The sequence below is a fragment of the Rhineura floridana genome, chromosome 7 (assembly GCF_030035675.1).
Source record: "Rhineura floridana isolate rRhiFlo1 chromosome 7, rRhiFlo1.hap2, whole genome shotgun sequence".
In the NCBI taxonomy this organism is placed as follows: domain Eukaryota; kingdom Metazoa; phylum Chordata; class Lepidosauria; order Squamata; family Rhineuridae; genus Rhineura; species Rhineura floridana.
The window spans coordinates 133,052,177-133,069,241 of NC_084486.1; the positions used below are offsets into that span (position 1 = coordinate 133,052,177).

The following is a 17,065-nucleotide window of genomic DNA, read 5'->3' on the forward strand; positions in this document are numbered from 1 at the left end:
TATGAGAATAATAGAAAATTGCCTCATCCCCATTCATGGAAGCTTCCGCTGGTTCTGAGAGCCTTCTATGAACGGCAGCAATGGGAGAAAACCCAATGGTTAAAACATTTTTATTTCAGAGGCAATTAAACTGATCTTTCTTTTAATCTACTCCTTGATGATAACTGTGGGATGTTTATCTTGATGTGTTTTATTAAATATATTTTACGTGTGTTTTAAATACTATTTTTCCTCTTTGATTGGATTTACTACACACTGCTTTAGGGCCTGTGTTGGGCCAGAATGGCCAACTGGGCCAGAATATGTGTAATAAAGCAATATTAAGTGGCTATCACTCTTCCCCAAATGTGAAAAAAGACATCAAATAATCAAACTAGACAAATGGAAGTAGCTTTTATTTCTGAAGCACTCTATTCACAATTTTAATGTAAAGTTCAGATATAAGCCAGTTGGTGATGCTGTGGGTCAAATATTTAATCAAACAGGAAGCAAATGTTACCACGTAAGAATGCTCAATAAAAAAAGTGTGCCAATAACGAAAGGTGCAATTACAAGCAAATTGAAGCAGCAATAGTATAAGGTGCTTTGATTCATCCTTTGTATAATCTGATTATTCATGGACAGATTAATAACAAGTAAATTTTACATCACTCCTACAGACCATAACAAATATGAGAATCTAAAATTCATCCACATGCTATGTCAATATGAAAGTGCTTTTTTATATAAAAAAGATACATGTAGATCAAACTTTACCCAAATTACTGTGTGGCTTATTCTTTAAATGTAAAAATGATACAGCTTAATTAGGGGAGGGATTCTTTTTAAAATTTTCACTGGAAACAATCCAAGTGCCGAATTGTTGCTACATATGCTTAAAACACTTGTTTAGGAAAATCCAAGTACCATTCCATGATACACACACAGAGACATACATATATATCTTTATAGATTAATTTTACACACGTTTATATGCAAATATACTCGAAGTCCAGCTGTCTCTCATCTTGACACTGATCTGCTAATTCCTAAAATAACCCATGTCTCTCTATTGGTTTTCATAGTTATAATTAAAGAGAAAAGGGGGGAAGTGACCCTGGATAAATACAAAAAACGGGTGCAGAACATATTGGATAATTTATCTTAAAAGTATATAAATTGTAGTTAAATACTTTATCTGCTTAAACAACATTTTCAAATACTAGTGCAAAAGAAGAGGCAATAAATTTAAAATCATATTGTTTGTCACCACTGTTGCAACATCATCTGTTTTGCTGGTTCACACTACATGGAAATATCATGGTTTGATCCCATCATGAAAAGGTTAAGAAACATAAAATGGTCATTTTACAGAATTAAAAATGTTTTAGGCCAATAGGGCCAATTTTATCCTTTCATGGGGAGGGGGCACAGTATATTTGTCAATCTATATAATTAGCCACAAAAAGGGATTGTTAAAATATTTATCAACTCAATAAATTTACAAAAGGCCCTATCACAAATGTATTCTAAGCATCAGATGTTTTAAAAGATCATGGATGTGAACTTCCAAAAAGAAACAAATCTAGAAAAATGTAGAAGGAAATATTTCATAATGCCAATTATAAGTTATCATTTTCATTTGATTTTGTCCAACAGAACTGATTCCAGATGCTCTTGCTAAATTTAATTTTCACACCACTATGGACCAGTTTGGACATAATGATCCTGGCTTAATAAAACAGTTTATTTAGCTGGAACTAGCGTTGGGCCCACTTACTTCCCCCTTGTTCTGCTGCATGCCAACTTTTGTGCTTTGATCATAGTATCTTTAACAATTTCCCATTAGGTCTGAAATGGGAAACAATGGTTTTAATGTCATTTGATCTGAAAACACAGAAAGAATCAAAGAAGTGGTTACTTAGAGAACATGCCATAGACCACTTGCATGGGTTTTTTTCCTTTTGCATTTTTGCAAGGAATCTGTGATGCACCATTTTAGTTGTGAGGACAAAGACAATGTCTGAAGTAACCACATGCAGTACTTCCTTTACCAGAATTCCATTGCTAATGCTCTTTCCCATACTCTGAACATGCTGCATGAGTATCTCCATATACAGTAGCTTTAGCCATGCTCTGTTAATCCGTGATTAAATTCATCACATATCTGTATCCCCAAGATAATGTCAGCAGGCATTGATCCTTGCATATCGTAACTGCCCCAAAAGGAGATCCCATGGAATTACTCAAACATCACAAATGTTATTTAGTGCATCTGTGGTAGGGAGTTTATGCAGATGAATCATCAAATGAGTTTGAGGATATTACACAATAAGCACTCAGAACAGTGAGTGTACAAAGCTGAGAGAAGAAAACTTGTATGTACATTTTTATCATGGAGCTTGCTCTTGATGGGAATGGTCCCTTCAGTCTTGATTGTTCTTAATTGATTTCTATCTGATCTCTTTCTAATTGCTGAATTATTGAGTAGACTGATTATATCATTAAAAATTTTTTTTATTGAATCTAAAATATCAAAGGATGAAGGAAATACAGGTTGGGTTATGCCTCACTTTATGAATTGGTAAACAAAATATTTGATGAACTGTTGGGAGAATCAGATGAAAGAATGTTGGATTCAATAGATTCCTAATCATTTAATGGAATGTCAAGCTATGAATACCAAATTTATAAAAAGATGCCAGGGAGAAAACATAAAGATCAAGAGAAGAGGAGGAGGAAATTTTGCACCTATAGAAAAGATGCAAGAAACATTTACTAAAGAATTCAAAGCCTTTGAAGATAGGAATTTGAAAGGGCAATCAGAAAGGGAAAAGAAGCTAGAGAAATGGCTGGATAAAGTCCTGGAGAAAAAATGCAAGATAGAGACAAGAACATTGAGGATAAACTGAATAATATTGCATGTAAAGTTGCAAATTTGGAGGCATCTGTAGGGAATATTTTGGAAAGTGTATCTAAACAGGAGGGGAAAACCCTTGACAACCTACAGGATGAACAAAGGGCTTTGTTGCAAAAACCAAAAATACTAATAAGACTTTGGAGATTGAATTGGGAAAAAAACAGAAATAGCTTAGAAGAATTACAAGAAGAAATGAAAAAGAGCATTAAATTAAGAGGAGTTCCGGAGGGTTTGGAGAGGAATAATCTAGTCACCTTTTCAGAAAAACATCTAGCAAATTACATCCAACTGGACAGGCTTTGTTCGGTTGCAGTGGAAGTTGCATATAAAATAGAGCCCTCCCAACCTCAGAAGGCTGATTTCCCCAGAGACATAATGGTAAAATGTATAGGTCTTCAGGTTAAAGAGGCTATCACTTATCAATATTGGGCAAAAGAGAAAGTGTTAATCAAGTGGAAGCAAGCTGAAATCTTATCTGACCTACATCAGCTCTGGATTAAGAAAATAAATTATCAATAGGAAACTCCTTTCAAATTGCTGATTATACATAAAGGATAGTGGTTGGCAGCTAAATCAATTGAAGAAGCAAAGGCTCTTGAGGAAAAGTTTTAAGTTTATGTTTTCAAGACCTAATGGAACTCAGATCCTGATCCTAACTCGACTCCTCACTCCATCCCCACTTCAGATGCCATAATAATCCTCACCCTATGGTTCAACAAGGGGGACGAGTGCAAAAAGAAGACACTGATAATAAAACACAATGGAGCGCTTTATTTCTAGTAATGAGACAAACTATTTTCTGAAGGCTTTTTTGTTTGTATTCCCCTCATCCCTGTATTTTTACACAATTTCATTTTGTCAATATTCTCTTCTATCGCTCTCTCCCCTCCCCTCCCCTGGATGGGTTCTGCTGTGATTATGGGATGTCAGTAAGATGTATTTGTTGATGCCGATGGATCCACCCTAGAAAGGCTTAAATCATATATAGTTTCTTTTTTTTTCTCCACCCCTTTTTCTTCATTATTTTTTGTTTTGTATTACTTTTTTTCTCTTCTCATTCTCTCATTTTTTTCTTTATTGTACTTCTTTATTCTATGTATTGAGATGAGTGTGGTTGTTAAAGAATTGTATAATTGTATAATTTCCAAGTGTAAAGATAAATAAAAAATGTTGTCTAAAAATATTTCAAGCTAATATTATTTGTCTTCAAGAGACTCACATCCTTTCCCAAGATCTCCATCTTTTAAATAAGCTCTGTAAAGGGCACTTTTACCATTCTTGTGCTAATGAAAAGATGAGAGGTGTAGCCATATATGTAAGGGAGGCAGATGGATGGCCGATATGTTATGGTTAAGGGTATATTAAATAATACTTAAATAACTATTGTTAGCCTTTATGCCCCCAACTCTGTTCTAACTGTGTTTTATGCTAAATTTATAAAGAACTTGAATAAGTTTAAAGTAGGCCAATTAATCTTATCAGGGAATTTTAATTTGATGATGAACAGAAATATGGACAAAAATACAAGAAGGGATGTCACTATAAAAAAGCATCCCAAGAATCTATATGAATGGATAGAAACATGGCAGTTCCTAGATCTTTGGAGGTTTATTTATCCACAGAAAAGGGGTTTTACTTATAATTTGGCTAGATATCATTCTTATTCCAAGATATATATTGGCATCTCCAGGTCTGTATCAAGGAGGAATAGAAGCTATGATTGATATAAAGATATGACCTGACCATGCATTGGTAGCAATTGATTGGAAACATTAGGGCTTGGAGACGAAGGGCAAGATTCAAGCATACTCTTATTCAAGCATACTCTGTGACAGTAGAACACTAGAGCAAATTCGAGAAGCAATCATGGATTGTTTCGGACTCAAAGAAGGATCTGTGAATTATATTACAACCCCATAGGAGGTGTTTAAAGTAATAATAAGAGGTGTGATCATCCATATTGAACCAGGGAAGGAAAGAATGGATAAAAGAAGTGCAGGAATTGGAGATTATGCATAAACAACACTTAATGGTAAATACGTATGAATGTTTAACTATTGCCAGAAATAGGGTTGATCTTCATGATATGTTAGCAGCGGAAAGATCCTTGGCAAAAGGAATGACACAAAACCAGTTTCTTGCGTGGCAATTGGCTAAGCAGCAAAAGCAAAATATTATTCCTATCATAGTAAAGACAACAGGAGTCAAAACAACTGACATAAAGGAAGTGATGCAGGAATTTCATTCATTTCATTTTATCCTTCCCTCTCTGGAGGAGGTAACTTTCTAGAATTAATTACTGTAATTATTTTGTATTTGGATATTTTATTTCAAAATGTTTTTCTATTACAATTATTGTAATAAAGGTTCTTGCTTAAAAAATAAAAATACTGATTGTTCTGGGTATGATCTAAAGAATGTTAGGGGCACTTAAGGTCCACTGAAACCAGTGCAACACAAATGCAAAATTAGGGATTCAAATGCCGTTAACTGAATAACACTTAAGCACTGACTTGGAATCATGCCTTTACTTTTGTGTTAAACATAGAAAACAGGAAGTTTTCTAAGCCTTTTTTCTGCAAATCACGCCATCACATATGCTTGCTGCCTCCAGACTTTTATTTACTTTGTACACCTGTGAAAGCAGGGATATCAATGATTAACAGAGCAATCCAACTGACGGGAAGCTGGGGTGGTGGTGGTGGTGAAGGAGCCATGAGAAAGCTCCATGGGATCCTCCTCTTTTTTGGGAGCGGCTGGCCTGGCTGAATGCTGGCTCTACTGGGTGCCACACACACAAGCTGGTCGGGAAGCGCCAGTTCTGGCAAACAGTCATCCCGTGGAGTAAGCACGCCCCGTAGGACTGAATGGGAATTTAAAATTATTTTTACTCTATCAGCCTTTTGGCCAGTGGAGTTTCAAGGAGCAATGGGACCCAGGGGAGGGCTCTGAATGCGAGAAGGATCTCACATATGCCCCCCCATGGCTCCACCCCTGCCATGCCTCTGGAATACTCTGTTTTCAGGGCTTCTGCTGGCCATGCCTGGCAGACCCTGGCAGTGCTGGCAGGCTCCTGGCAGAGCCACATCGCCGCTGCAGCAGAGGATTGCTGCTGGGGGAGGCTGGGGAAGCCTGATGCAGCCAGGAGCCTCCCAGTACAGCCAGCCCTCTGTGGCATCCAACTCACCCCAGCCTGGCAGAAAGGTGAGCTGGATTGTGCCCTAATCATGGGCCTTTAGCCCGTATCGATTCAAAAAGGTGAAACACAATCACAAGCCATTAAACTACTCACAGCGCGGAGGAGAAAGAAGGGGCCAGTAGTACGACTGACTGCCTTTGACTTTTCTAATCTGGCTACAGCTTGGTATATGGAATATAGTTATCTAATGTGAAAGTGTTTTGGCACTTTGTGCCTGAAACCCATATGGGAAATGTACCTATTCTTGTATTGATGCTTGCTAATCTATGTGACAGATTTGAGGTGGTGTCAGTCCAGGTGGCACATTCCAAATTATATGACTGCTCAGAATAATAGTGCAAGTGTGTGTATGACTAGGCACCCCCAAATGCATGCTGCTTCCTGTAGTTCCTATTAGGTTCTAAACCATGGAACCAGCAGTGACTAGACACAGCCAAAGTATAACTCAGATTTGTAACTTCTATAAATGTTGTCATTTGACTACAGAATTACCCAAATATCTGTAATAAAGAAAGTGAATTAATAACTGAACCTATATAAAACCTGTATGGTTCAAAGAGGTGAGGAATTTACATGAAGAATAAAATTTACCTGAATTCATCTTAGGGTTTAAATTTTAAAGTATTTCATTATAAGCCTCCCCAGACTATATTTAGTATAGTCATCACGCTATCAATTGCTTTTAGCAGGGTGATTCAGCAACACTGCTGCCGGTGTGACCAGCAGTCTATTTCCATTTACCTGTTGCGCTGCAGCCAACTCAGAAGGGACAGGAAGGGGGGAGGCATGAGTTTCAGGCACCTCCGCAGCCAGAAGAAGCAGAGTTGGGGATTGTTGTGTCTGAGCAGGATCGTGCGGGAGGGGGGCAGCCTGCTCTCCAGCCAGTTCCCACGAGTAACGCCCTTTCCGAGGAGCCGAGCGCACCGCCCCCAGTTGATGCAGAGGACTTGTGGGGGGAAGCTTCAGAGTCAGTGCCAGCTCCTCCTTTACCAAGCAGTTCCCAGGAGGATTCCAGTGTGGCACTGCCCGATGACCTTGAGCCCGTTGCTCGGGAGCAGGTGTCTTCAGATGAGCCGTTGGATGCGCGTCCCCTGTCTCCTTGTTCCCGTTGCCGCGAGAAACGGACAGGGCAAAGACAGGAATTACGAAGGAGTCAGAGATTACGTTCGAAAACATTTCCTATATAAGCCTGCCGCTCCCAGTGGGGGGTCGTTGAGTCAACTTCCTTCACACGCTGCAGAGCATGTCTAGAGTATAGTTAGGGAATCTAGTGAGTTAGCGTAGGGTTTCCTATGAAGCGCAATGCCTTTGATGTATCCATTACTCTAATAAAACGAGATTTACTTGCACACACACTCCAGCCTCATTCTTTCTGCTCTGGACGGGACAGATTGACTCAACCACCATCCCTACTCGAACCTGTTCCCATGGCGGATGACATAGACCAGAACGGAGCAAGAGGGGGAGTACCTATCACCATGGAAGCTTTGTATGCCGAGATCCAGAACCTCCGAGTGACTACGCAAGCCCTACAAGCTGAGAACCAAAACCTCAGAGCCGCAATGCAAACCTTGCAAGTGGATAACCAGAATCTCCATGCCTTGGTCGCCCAAGTCCAGGCTGCGCCTCCCAGAGTGGCAGCCCCTGTGAAGTCTCCAGTGGGGCTCCCCGTGCGATACGGGGGCCAGAGTGAACAGTTTGCCACGTTTCTAGCCCAATGTGAGTTGTACATTCAAGTGCGCAGAGCTGAATTCCCAACTGATGACGCGAAGGTGGCGTTCATCATCAGTTTATTGGAAGGGGAAGCAGCAAAATGGGCCACCCCGTATTTGATTCGCAACGACCAGATATTGCGCCAGTTTGACGCCTTCAAAAATGCGATGGGGGACATGTTCCGAGACCCCCAGAGGAAGGAGACGGTTGCCCGCCAGTTAGGGACCCTGAGACAGGGAAGGGGGTCTGTAGGGCAATACACAAATGCTTTTCGTGTTTTGTCTCAGGAGACGGAGTACAATGACCCAGCCTTGATGTACTTCTACAGAAATGGACTGAGTCCAGAAGTGTTGGATGAAGTGGCGCGCTCCACACACCCCGACTCACTGAGGGGTTTGATTCAACTGAGTTTGCAGATAGACAGCCACTTAGAAGGAAGAAAGTTGGAGCAAAGAATGGAGCCTTCACGGAGTCAGGTTGCTGTTCCGCTGCCCCGTGCGCGCCCCGTGCCCAATCCTGGCATCCCTACTGTCTCGGGAGAGGAGCCCATGCACATTGGGGGGGCTAGACCGCGATTGATAGAGGAGGAGAGGGAAAGACGCCGGAGAGAAGGACTGTGTCTCTATTGCGGAAAGTCTGGACACCTCGCCAGAAATTGTGCAGCCAAAATCGGAAGATCCCAACCGCCGGAAAACTTCACATCCCAGCTCTCATAGAGGCTAGAGAGTTGGGGAGTGCTACAGACACTGAGCCTCCGTTACGACCCCTTCCCTCCCAAGGGGCCCTTCTGTTGCCCATTCGCATCACCCTATCCTCAGGCGAGAGCTTCTCAGCCAAGGCTATGATTGACAGCGGAGCATCCTCTTGTTTCATAGACCGAGAGTTGGCGCTACACCACGCTATTCCCACAAGAGAACTGAGTCAGCCGTTGGCAGTGGAAACTATAGATGGCCGGCCTCTGAAGTCTGGGGGGGTGACTCGGGTGACTGAGTCCGTGGAAGTGAAGGTCCCTGGGCATCGGGAAGACCTGTCGTTCTATGTGGCGTCCTTGCCGCGTTTCCCGGTGGTGTTGGGTATGCCTTGGCTGGTTAGGCACAACCCCACAATCTTTTGGGATGAAGCTGTGGTAGTTTTTATCTCCAAGTACTGCCATCAACATTGCCAGCCTGAAGAGGAGCCACAGGTGTTGGCAGGGGCGTCTCCCCCAAGGGAGATAACTTTGTCCACCAAGTATGGGAGTTTTCGGGACGTCTTTGATAAAAAGGAAGCGCAGCAGCTCCCTCCTCACCGGCCCTATGATTGTGCCATTGATTTGGTGCCTGGGGCACGCATCCCCGCCGGGCGGATCTACTCTCTATCTGAACCAGAGTTGAGTTTCTGGACGCCAATTTGAAGAAAGGCTTCATTCGCCCTTCACAGTCCCCAGCTGGTGCACCCCTGCTGTTTGTGAAGAAAAAAGGGGGGGAGCTCCGTCCCTGTAATGATTATCGAGCCCTAAACCAGCTCACTATCCCCAATAGTTACCCGCTGCCGCTCATTAGGGAAATGTTGGAGAGGTTGCGTTCCGCCAAAATTTTCACGAAACTGGACTTGAGAGGAGCTTACAATTTGGTGAGGATTAAGGCAGGCCATGAATGGAAGACTGCGTTTAAGACCCGTTATGGTCAGTTTGAGTATTTGGTGATGCCATACGGGTTGTCGGGAACACCTGGAGTCTTCCAAAATTTTATGAATGACATCTTTCGGGACTTTGTGGACCGCTTTATGATAGTGTATTTGGATGATATCCTGATTTATTCGAATACTCCCGAGGAACACAACTCGCATGTGCGTGCAGTGCTGCAGAAGTTACGGGAACACCGTCTTTACGGTAAGCTGGGAAAGTGTGGGTTTGACCTAACCACGTTGGACTTTCTGGGGTATCGGATCTCTCCAGCAGGAGTAGAAATGGACCCAGAAAAAGTTCGTTGTGTACTCACGTGGCAACCCCCCAAGACCAAGAAGGATTTGCAATGCTTCTTGGGCTTTGCGAATTACTATCATCGTTTCATAGCCAACTACTCCCATCAGACCACACTGCTCACGGATTGCCTGAAGGGCTCAGGACCTTTCCAATGGACAGAAGCTGCACAAGAGGCTTTCGAGAGCCTGAAGTGAAGGTTTGCTACCGAACCCATACTACAGCATGCCGACCCGGCGCTCCCTTTTGTGGTAGAGACGGATGCGTCGGACGTCGCGATCGGAGGGGTTCTTTTGCAACCGGCCCAGAAAGGGGGAGAACTGATGCCTTGTGCCTACTTTTCCAGAAAGTTAACCGACTCTGAACAAAACTACACTGTGTGGGAAAAGGAGCTATTAGCCATTAGAGATGCCTTTGAAGCCTGGAGACACCATCTGGAAGGGGCGCAGCATGAAATTGAGGTGCGCACGGACCATCATAATCTAGAGAGTCTTCATACCGCCCGTAAACTCAATCAGAGGCAAGTGCACTGGGCTCAGTTTTTCGCACGGTTCCATTTCAAAATTCATTATATCTCCCAAGCACAGAATAAGCGGGCTGATGCCCTCGCAAGGAAGCCAGAATTTCTGAGGGATCCCACCCCAAGACCGTTACAGTACATAATCCCTCCCGAGCGGGGAGTAGTAGGGGCCTGCCAAGATTCTTGGGAAGCTGAAGTGCGTGAAGCGCAACAACAGGCCCCTTTTGTGCAGGAGCAGTGGGTCGAAGAGGGCGCGTCACCCCAGGCAGAACAGAAGGACCTTATATGGAAGGATGGCATACTGCACCATCAGGAAGCTGTTTATGTGCCCCCCGGAGAACTGCGAGTGAGGGTACTACGTCAGTGCCATGATGCCCCCACGGCAGGCCACTTTGGGGTTTTTAAGACCATTCAAGCTGTCACTCGGGAGTTCTGGTGGCCCAAGGTGAAGAAGGACATAGAGCATTACGTTCGCTCTTGCCCCACTTGCAGGAGGGCTAAACATGCCACTGGGAAGCCACCGGGGCTACTGGAACCCCTTCCTGCTCCAGGAGGACCTTGGCGAATGATTACTATGGATTTTATAACAGACCTTCCACCTTCGCAGGGGAAAACCACAGTTTTGGTGGTCGTTGATGCCTTCTCGAAAATGGCTCACTTCATTCCATGCGTAGGGCTCCCAAGCGCTCAAGACACTGCCAAGTTGTACGTGCAAAATGTGTATCGGCTGCACGGTCTGCCAGATGGCCTGGTTTCCGATTGGGGCACACAATTCACCTTGCGTTTTTGGCAAGCGTTGTGGAAGTTGCTGCAAAGTGAGCTGAGACTGTCGTCTGCCCATCATCCCCAAACGGATGGGCAGTCCAAGAGGGTCAACGCAGTGTTGCAACAATATTTACGTTGTTTTGTGGGGTATCAGCAGGACAACTGGATGTCCTACCTGCATTTAGCAGAATTTGCCTATAATAATGCTGTGCATTCGCACACGCAAGACTACTTTCTTCGCCAATTTTGGCTACCACCCCCGAGCCTTCCCTGCCCCAAAAGACAGTCTCTCAGTCCCAGCCGCTGAAGATTACTTGCAGGAACTTCATGCTATGCAACAGCTACTCCAAGAGCAACTAGAACAGGCCAAAGCGGATTACAAACGCGCAGCTGACCAGCATCGGAGAGAGGGGGACCTCATACGAGTGGGAGACCAGGTCTGGATCTCTACACGTTTCCTAGCTATGCCTGGCCGGTGTCGTAAACTGCAGCATCAGCGTGTAGGGCCCTTTGAGGTGGAGGCTCAGATTAACCCTGTGGCTTACAGACTAAAATTGCCGCCCACCTTCAAGATGCACCCAGTCTTCCACAGGGGATTGTTGACCAAGGACGCTGCCCCCGACCCTCACCGTCCACGAGTGGAGCCCGCACCGCTGTTGTTGGTAGAGGGGGAGGAGGAATACGAAGTAGAACAGATTTTGGACTCGCGAAAACGCCGAGGGTGTCTTCAGTACCTGATTCATTGGAAGGGGTATGATCCAACTGAATGTTCCTGGGGAACAGAGGAGAATGTGCACGCTCCGACTTTGGTGAGAGAATTCCATGAGGCTTATCCAGAGAAACCTAAGCTTCAGGGGTGGGAAGGGTTAAAGCATGGAGGGGGGGATAATGTTGCGCTGCAGCCAACTCAGAAGGGACAGGAAGGGGGAGGCATGAGTTTCAGGCACCTCCGCAGCCAGAAGAAGCAGAGTTGGGGATTGTTGTGTCTGAGCAGGATCGTGCGGGAGGGGGGCAGCCTGCTCTCCAGCCAGTTCCCACGAGTAACGCCCTTTCCGAGGAGCCGAGCGCACCGCCTCCAGTTGATGCAGAGGACTTGTGGGGGGAAGCTTCAGAGTCAGTGCCAGCTCCTCCTTTACCAAGCAGTTCCCAGGAGGATTCCAGTGTGGCACCGCCCCCTGACCTTGAGCCTGTTGCTCGGGAGCAGGTGTCTTCAGATGAGCTGTTGGATGTGCGTCCCCTGTCTCCTCGTTCCCGTCGCCACGAGAAACGGACAGGGCAAAGACAGGAATTACGAAGGTGTCAGAGATTACGTTCGAAAACATTTCCTATATAAGCCTGCCGCTCCCAGTGGGGGGTCGTTGAGTCAACTTCCTTCACATGCTGCAGAGCATGTCTAGAGTATAGTTAGGGAATCTAGTGAGTTAGCGTAGGGTTTCCTATGAAGCGCAATGCCTTTGATGTATCCATTACTCTAATAAAACGAGATTTACTTGCACACACACTCCAGCCTCATTCTTTCGGCTCTGGACGCGACAGTGCCTAGTGAGTACCAATGGGTTAGAAAGCTGACTGCCATGCTGCCTCAGACCATGACATCATCAATCAGATTACAGTGTAACTGTGGGTCCACTAACGGCCGTGCCAATACACGTGGGCACTTCTTATTTTACAGTTTGTATGTTGGCAGTTGTACTTGAGTACAAAATGTAAAGAGAGATAATGAACAAAACAAAACAGAACCTCCTAATTATGTGTTTTCCCTAGTTGGCTGTGACTGGAGATCACTTTTAACAAGCTATGTGCAATCACTTCTGTGCATACCCTAAATGCTACTACCACTAACAAAGGAATCTGAAATACAAGTGCTATTCCTGAACTGTAGGGCAGGAAAGAAGTTCAAGATCATGTAGTCCAATAGTTTGCTCCATGCTGAGGTCAAATGTCTTCAGATCATATGGCAGCCCCCTTACAAATTAACCATCTTAATGAATAAAAAATTATATCCGTTTCATATTAAATAACACTGAAGAGGCAAACGGAACAAATGAGATAGGCTAGTCCAGCCCCTGAGTGAACTATCATCTTTTAGTACGACATGTAAATATGTTGGACATTGTATTATCAAGCTACAAAAACAACTTCTACTCTTGTCAACTGATTGTGCTCCATTTCTTTTAACGTGGCAACTCTTACACTCTGCAACTCCTTCCCCATTGCAGTTAGACAAGTCGCTTAGCTGTACTCTTTTTGACACCTGCTAAAAATATTTTTGTTTAAGCAAGCCTACCCCAACGTGTAGAGTTGATGCGTATTTAATCAGTAATTTTAGCTTATACTGTATATTTTTAACTGTTGATTTTATTATATTTTGATTATTTTTAAAAAACGTTTACCTTTACCTTTATAAACAATTCTAATTTATATATTTTTTGTAAACTACTTAGAAGTTTTATTTATAATTAGAATCCAAATTCTGTTAAATAAATAAATAAATAAAATGTCCAAGGTCACCCACTGAGCTTCGTGGCTGTGTGGGGATTCAAACCCTGGTCTCCCAGGTCGTAGTCTAGTTTTGTGGTTTGTTGGGGGGGAAAGCTGCAACAAATGTTTCTATTCAAGGTAGAGTTATTGTGCTTCAGTTCTTTTTTCAGGGGTACAATACTCAAATATACTACATCATACCATAATCTTTGTCAGGATTCTCTGTAAACCTATACATAGTGCCACTAATGAAAGTAACTGAGTATTTGGTATAAATTATATAATGTTTATCAGTCAGGTATCAATAAGAATTTGTGCTCTTATTTGTATATTACAGGAGATGTAAAATTGTTCCAGTTCCCAGATGCTTAAAAGAATTGACATTTCAAAAAAAGTCATTTGCAAAACAAAATTAGCTTGAAAAACCACTCAGTTAAATTGAAATATTTTGATTTGTATGTTTTACAGCCCAATGCACATTTACTGGCAACTATTCTCACCCATAAATGTACAAAGGACTGCAGTCTTAATCTCTCTAAAGTAAATGGGACTAAACTAGCTAAGCGAGCGATCTAAGCCTAAAATCCACTGGGATGAGGGGTGTTAGAACAGATGGATGTCTGGCTGTGCCGGCTGAAGTCCCCCATCCCAGCTCAGCTGGAGAAACACCGGAGTAAACCCTCCATCCTGGCTTAGCCAAAACTGGCTCATCTGAGGCTGGATGAAGTCCCGAAAGAGGCGGGCAGAGGAGACCTACCCCTATTTCCAGACTCCTTTCAGCTCAGTCACATGACCTAGCAACCCATTGGATGTTACACTGGCAAAAAGGGTAATGTAAGTGAAACTCTGTTTTAAAGGCTTGCTTTCCCTTTACTGGGATCAGGGGCAGGCTCAGCCAGCAGTAGCCCCACTCCTGAAAGGAGTTTGGAATAATTTACTCCAGCTTCAGTTAGTCCAGCATAAATTACATTGACTTCCTATAGTTTGGACTGTGCTCTTAAACTTTTTCCACTTAAATCCCGTATGGATAGGACTGAACAATTCATTCTCCAAAAGTGGGGAAAACATGCTTAATTTTGGAATCCCTGTTGTGCTTTGGCAAAAATTACCTTCATGAGTTTACTGAACTTAACAGTTATAAATACTATTTGAGCAAATAACCAATGCAGTTAGCTGTCCACAAATACTATTTAGGCAAATAACCAGTTCATGCGATTTGGTGGCAGCTTTAACTATATTACGCTCTATAACTTATTTGCATGTTCCATATACAAAAGAATCTATATGGAAAAATGAGGAGTTGGGAAATGATGAAATACTTTGTAATTCTTACATTTTTACACATACACACATCACCTGTAAATGTTGGGTGGCTCTCCTTAACTCTGTAAGGAACTGAATTACTTTGAGCTTCTGATAACCTTAAACAAATAATCTGTAAATTGTTAACTGTAACAGTAAGAAATACCTTCTTGAATGCACCCCCAAATTCCAAATTGAAACAACCAGTAAAGCACCATACAAGTCTAAGCACTTCTGCTAATTAAACCACCCTTAATTTTACAGCAAATAAGGTGCTGACGTACAAATAAAACAAAAAATATTTTACCATGCCAAGAAATCATAAATAGTTTTTGACTCTCTAGACTCCACTCAGAGACAGAATTGTAATGGTATTATTTACTATTGTATTTATCATTTTTATATAGTGCCTAAAAGTGTACTAGCTAGCCATCTAGTAAATCATTTCCAAAAAAACCCAAATCTATCTTAAGAGATTTGTATTATAACTGAAACCAACATATCCTGAAATAAACAGACATGCTATTGTGGAAGATTCACGTTCAGTTACATGGTGGTCATAATCTACAGGGCATTTATTTTGTACAAACTACTGAAATGAATGGAAATCCCTTGTTCTTGTGAAACTCCTTAGTGCTCAATGCCATTTCTTCAACCATGTTAACTGAATGGTGGTAGAGGATCTTCCAAAGCATGATGCAAACTATTAAATATAAAGAACATACTTCTGAATGCTTACTCTTAATACTTTGGTGCCATTCATTTGGCATACTTACTATAACATGAATAGCTGCTGCAGATAACACTGGGTTGTGAAGAAATGTTAAGAGGTGAAACCACTGTAATTTCAAAAAGTGCTTATTCCAAATGGAGAGGGAAGAACAACGTCCCTAGCAGCATCTACCAAAATATCTGCTGGTGGAAACAAAGAAAGGGTAGACAAGAAAATTATAGAAGGAAAACAAAGCCCAGAAATGCCTGCTGATCCAATTTGCTCTTGAGAACTATTCAATAACTTGGAGTTGCACACCAGCACATAGATGACAACTTTCCATTCAATAGGTGTACATTAATTCCTTTGGTCTATGTTAACCAGCAGCAAGAAAAAACATAAGGATAACAACATAATGCCCTCTTCAGTGCATAGCAGCATACGAAGAATTAACATAATGTATGTGCTTTTTAGTACTATCCAGGAAGGGTGTCATGCCATTCCAGCTCTCAGCAGCTTTGCCATTATGTGCATCAGACTTACTGTACAACCTCGTTTATCAAGAATACCTCCCTCCACCCCCACAATATTCATGCGTTTGTACAGATGGGAGTGCTCCTTATACCGACAAGGAGGACATGTGGAATTCAGGTGACCAATATTCTGATAGTGGAAGATATTCTGCATTCACAAAATACCTCACATGTTCACAGAAAAGCTTCCACACTTACAAGAAAATACTACAGTGGCAGTGGTGAGGGAACTCTAGGGTTATGAGAGAAGAGGTCAGTTGCAAGTTCTCTTCAAATTATATGCTCAAGATTAATTGAAACTCAAAGAGCACAATTAAATGCATAGCATTTTACCATAATCAGTGCTTCCACAGACTCTGTGGACTCTTCTGTTAATCCATATTCTTAAAAAGCTTTCTACAAAGGAAAAGGTGTATAGAAACACAATTTAAAACTGTAATCAAGGTTATATCAAGGTTATATTATTTAAAAAAAAGCTTAAATTTTGAGTGTTAAATAATCACCTTTTTGGAATACGCATCACCCACAACGTATTACATAAACCTCATAGAGCTTTCCACTGACTCTACCTCACCCTGCATTTGACTACAACAATTTGCCAATACAGCTTATGCTTCCTGATAAGCTGGATAATTACTGTAAGGTTTGGAAGATTACATTAATTATGCTCCTCCAATAGTCTTTATGTGGAAAAAGATGTTAAACACAGCAGTAATAATCACATCAAATGTTAAGATGCTGTTGTATTACTTTACAAGTCTGTTGGAAGCTGTGGTTCAAAGCCTAGTTTCCATTAGGATTCCTTCAAGGAGTTGATTCGTGCACAAATTTTCAGTGCAGGTCCAAGCTTAATATTCATTGCACTCATGAGATGATCCTCTTTTAATAAGAGAAGAGCTTGCCCATCAATCTCCTGGGCTCGAAATTCATCAGCAATATCTTGACAACCTGCAAGGAGACAACAAATATTACCTTAAAAAT

At 42.3% G+C, this 17,065-nt stretch overlaps 1 protein-coding gene across 1 annotated transcript in view; it reads right to left on the reverse strand.

The window, feature by feature from the left end:
- Window positions 1-439: 439 nt before the first annotated feature.
- Window positions 440-17,065, reverse strand: part of PHC3 (polyhomeotic homolog 3) — a 100,179-nt gene continuing 83,553 nt past the window's right edge. The window contains exon 16 of the mRNA XM_061637296.1: window positions 440-17,032. Coding sequence (XP_061493280.1) covers window positions 16,878-17,032 — 155 coding nt within the window. The 3' untranslated portion in view covers window positions 440-16,877. The remainder of the gene's footprint in view (window positions 17,033-17,065) is intronic.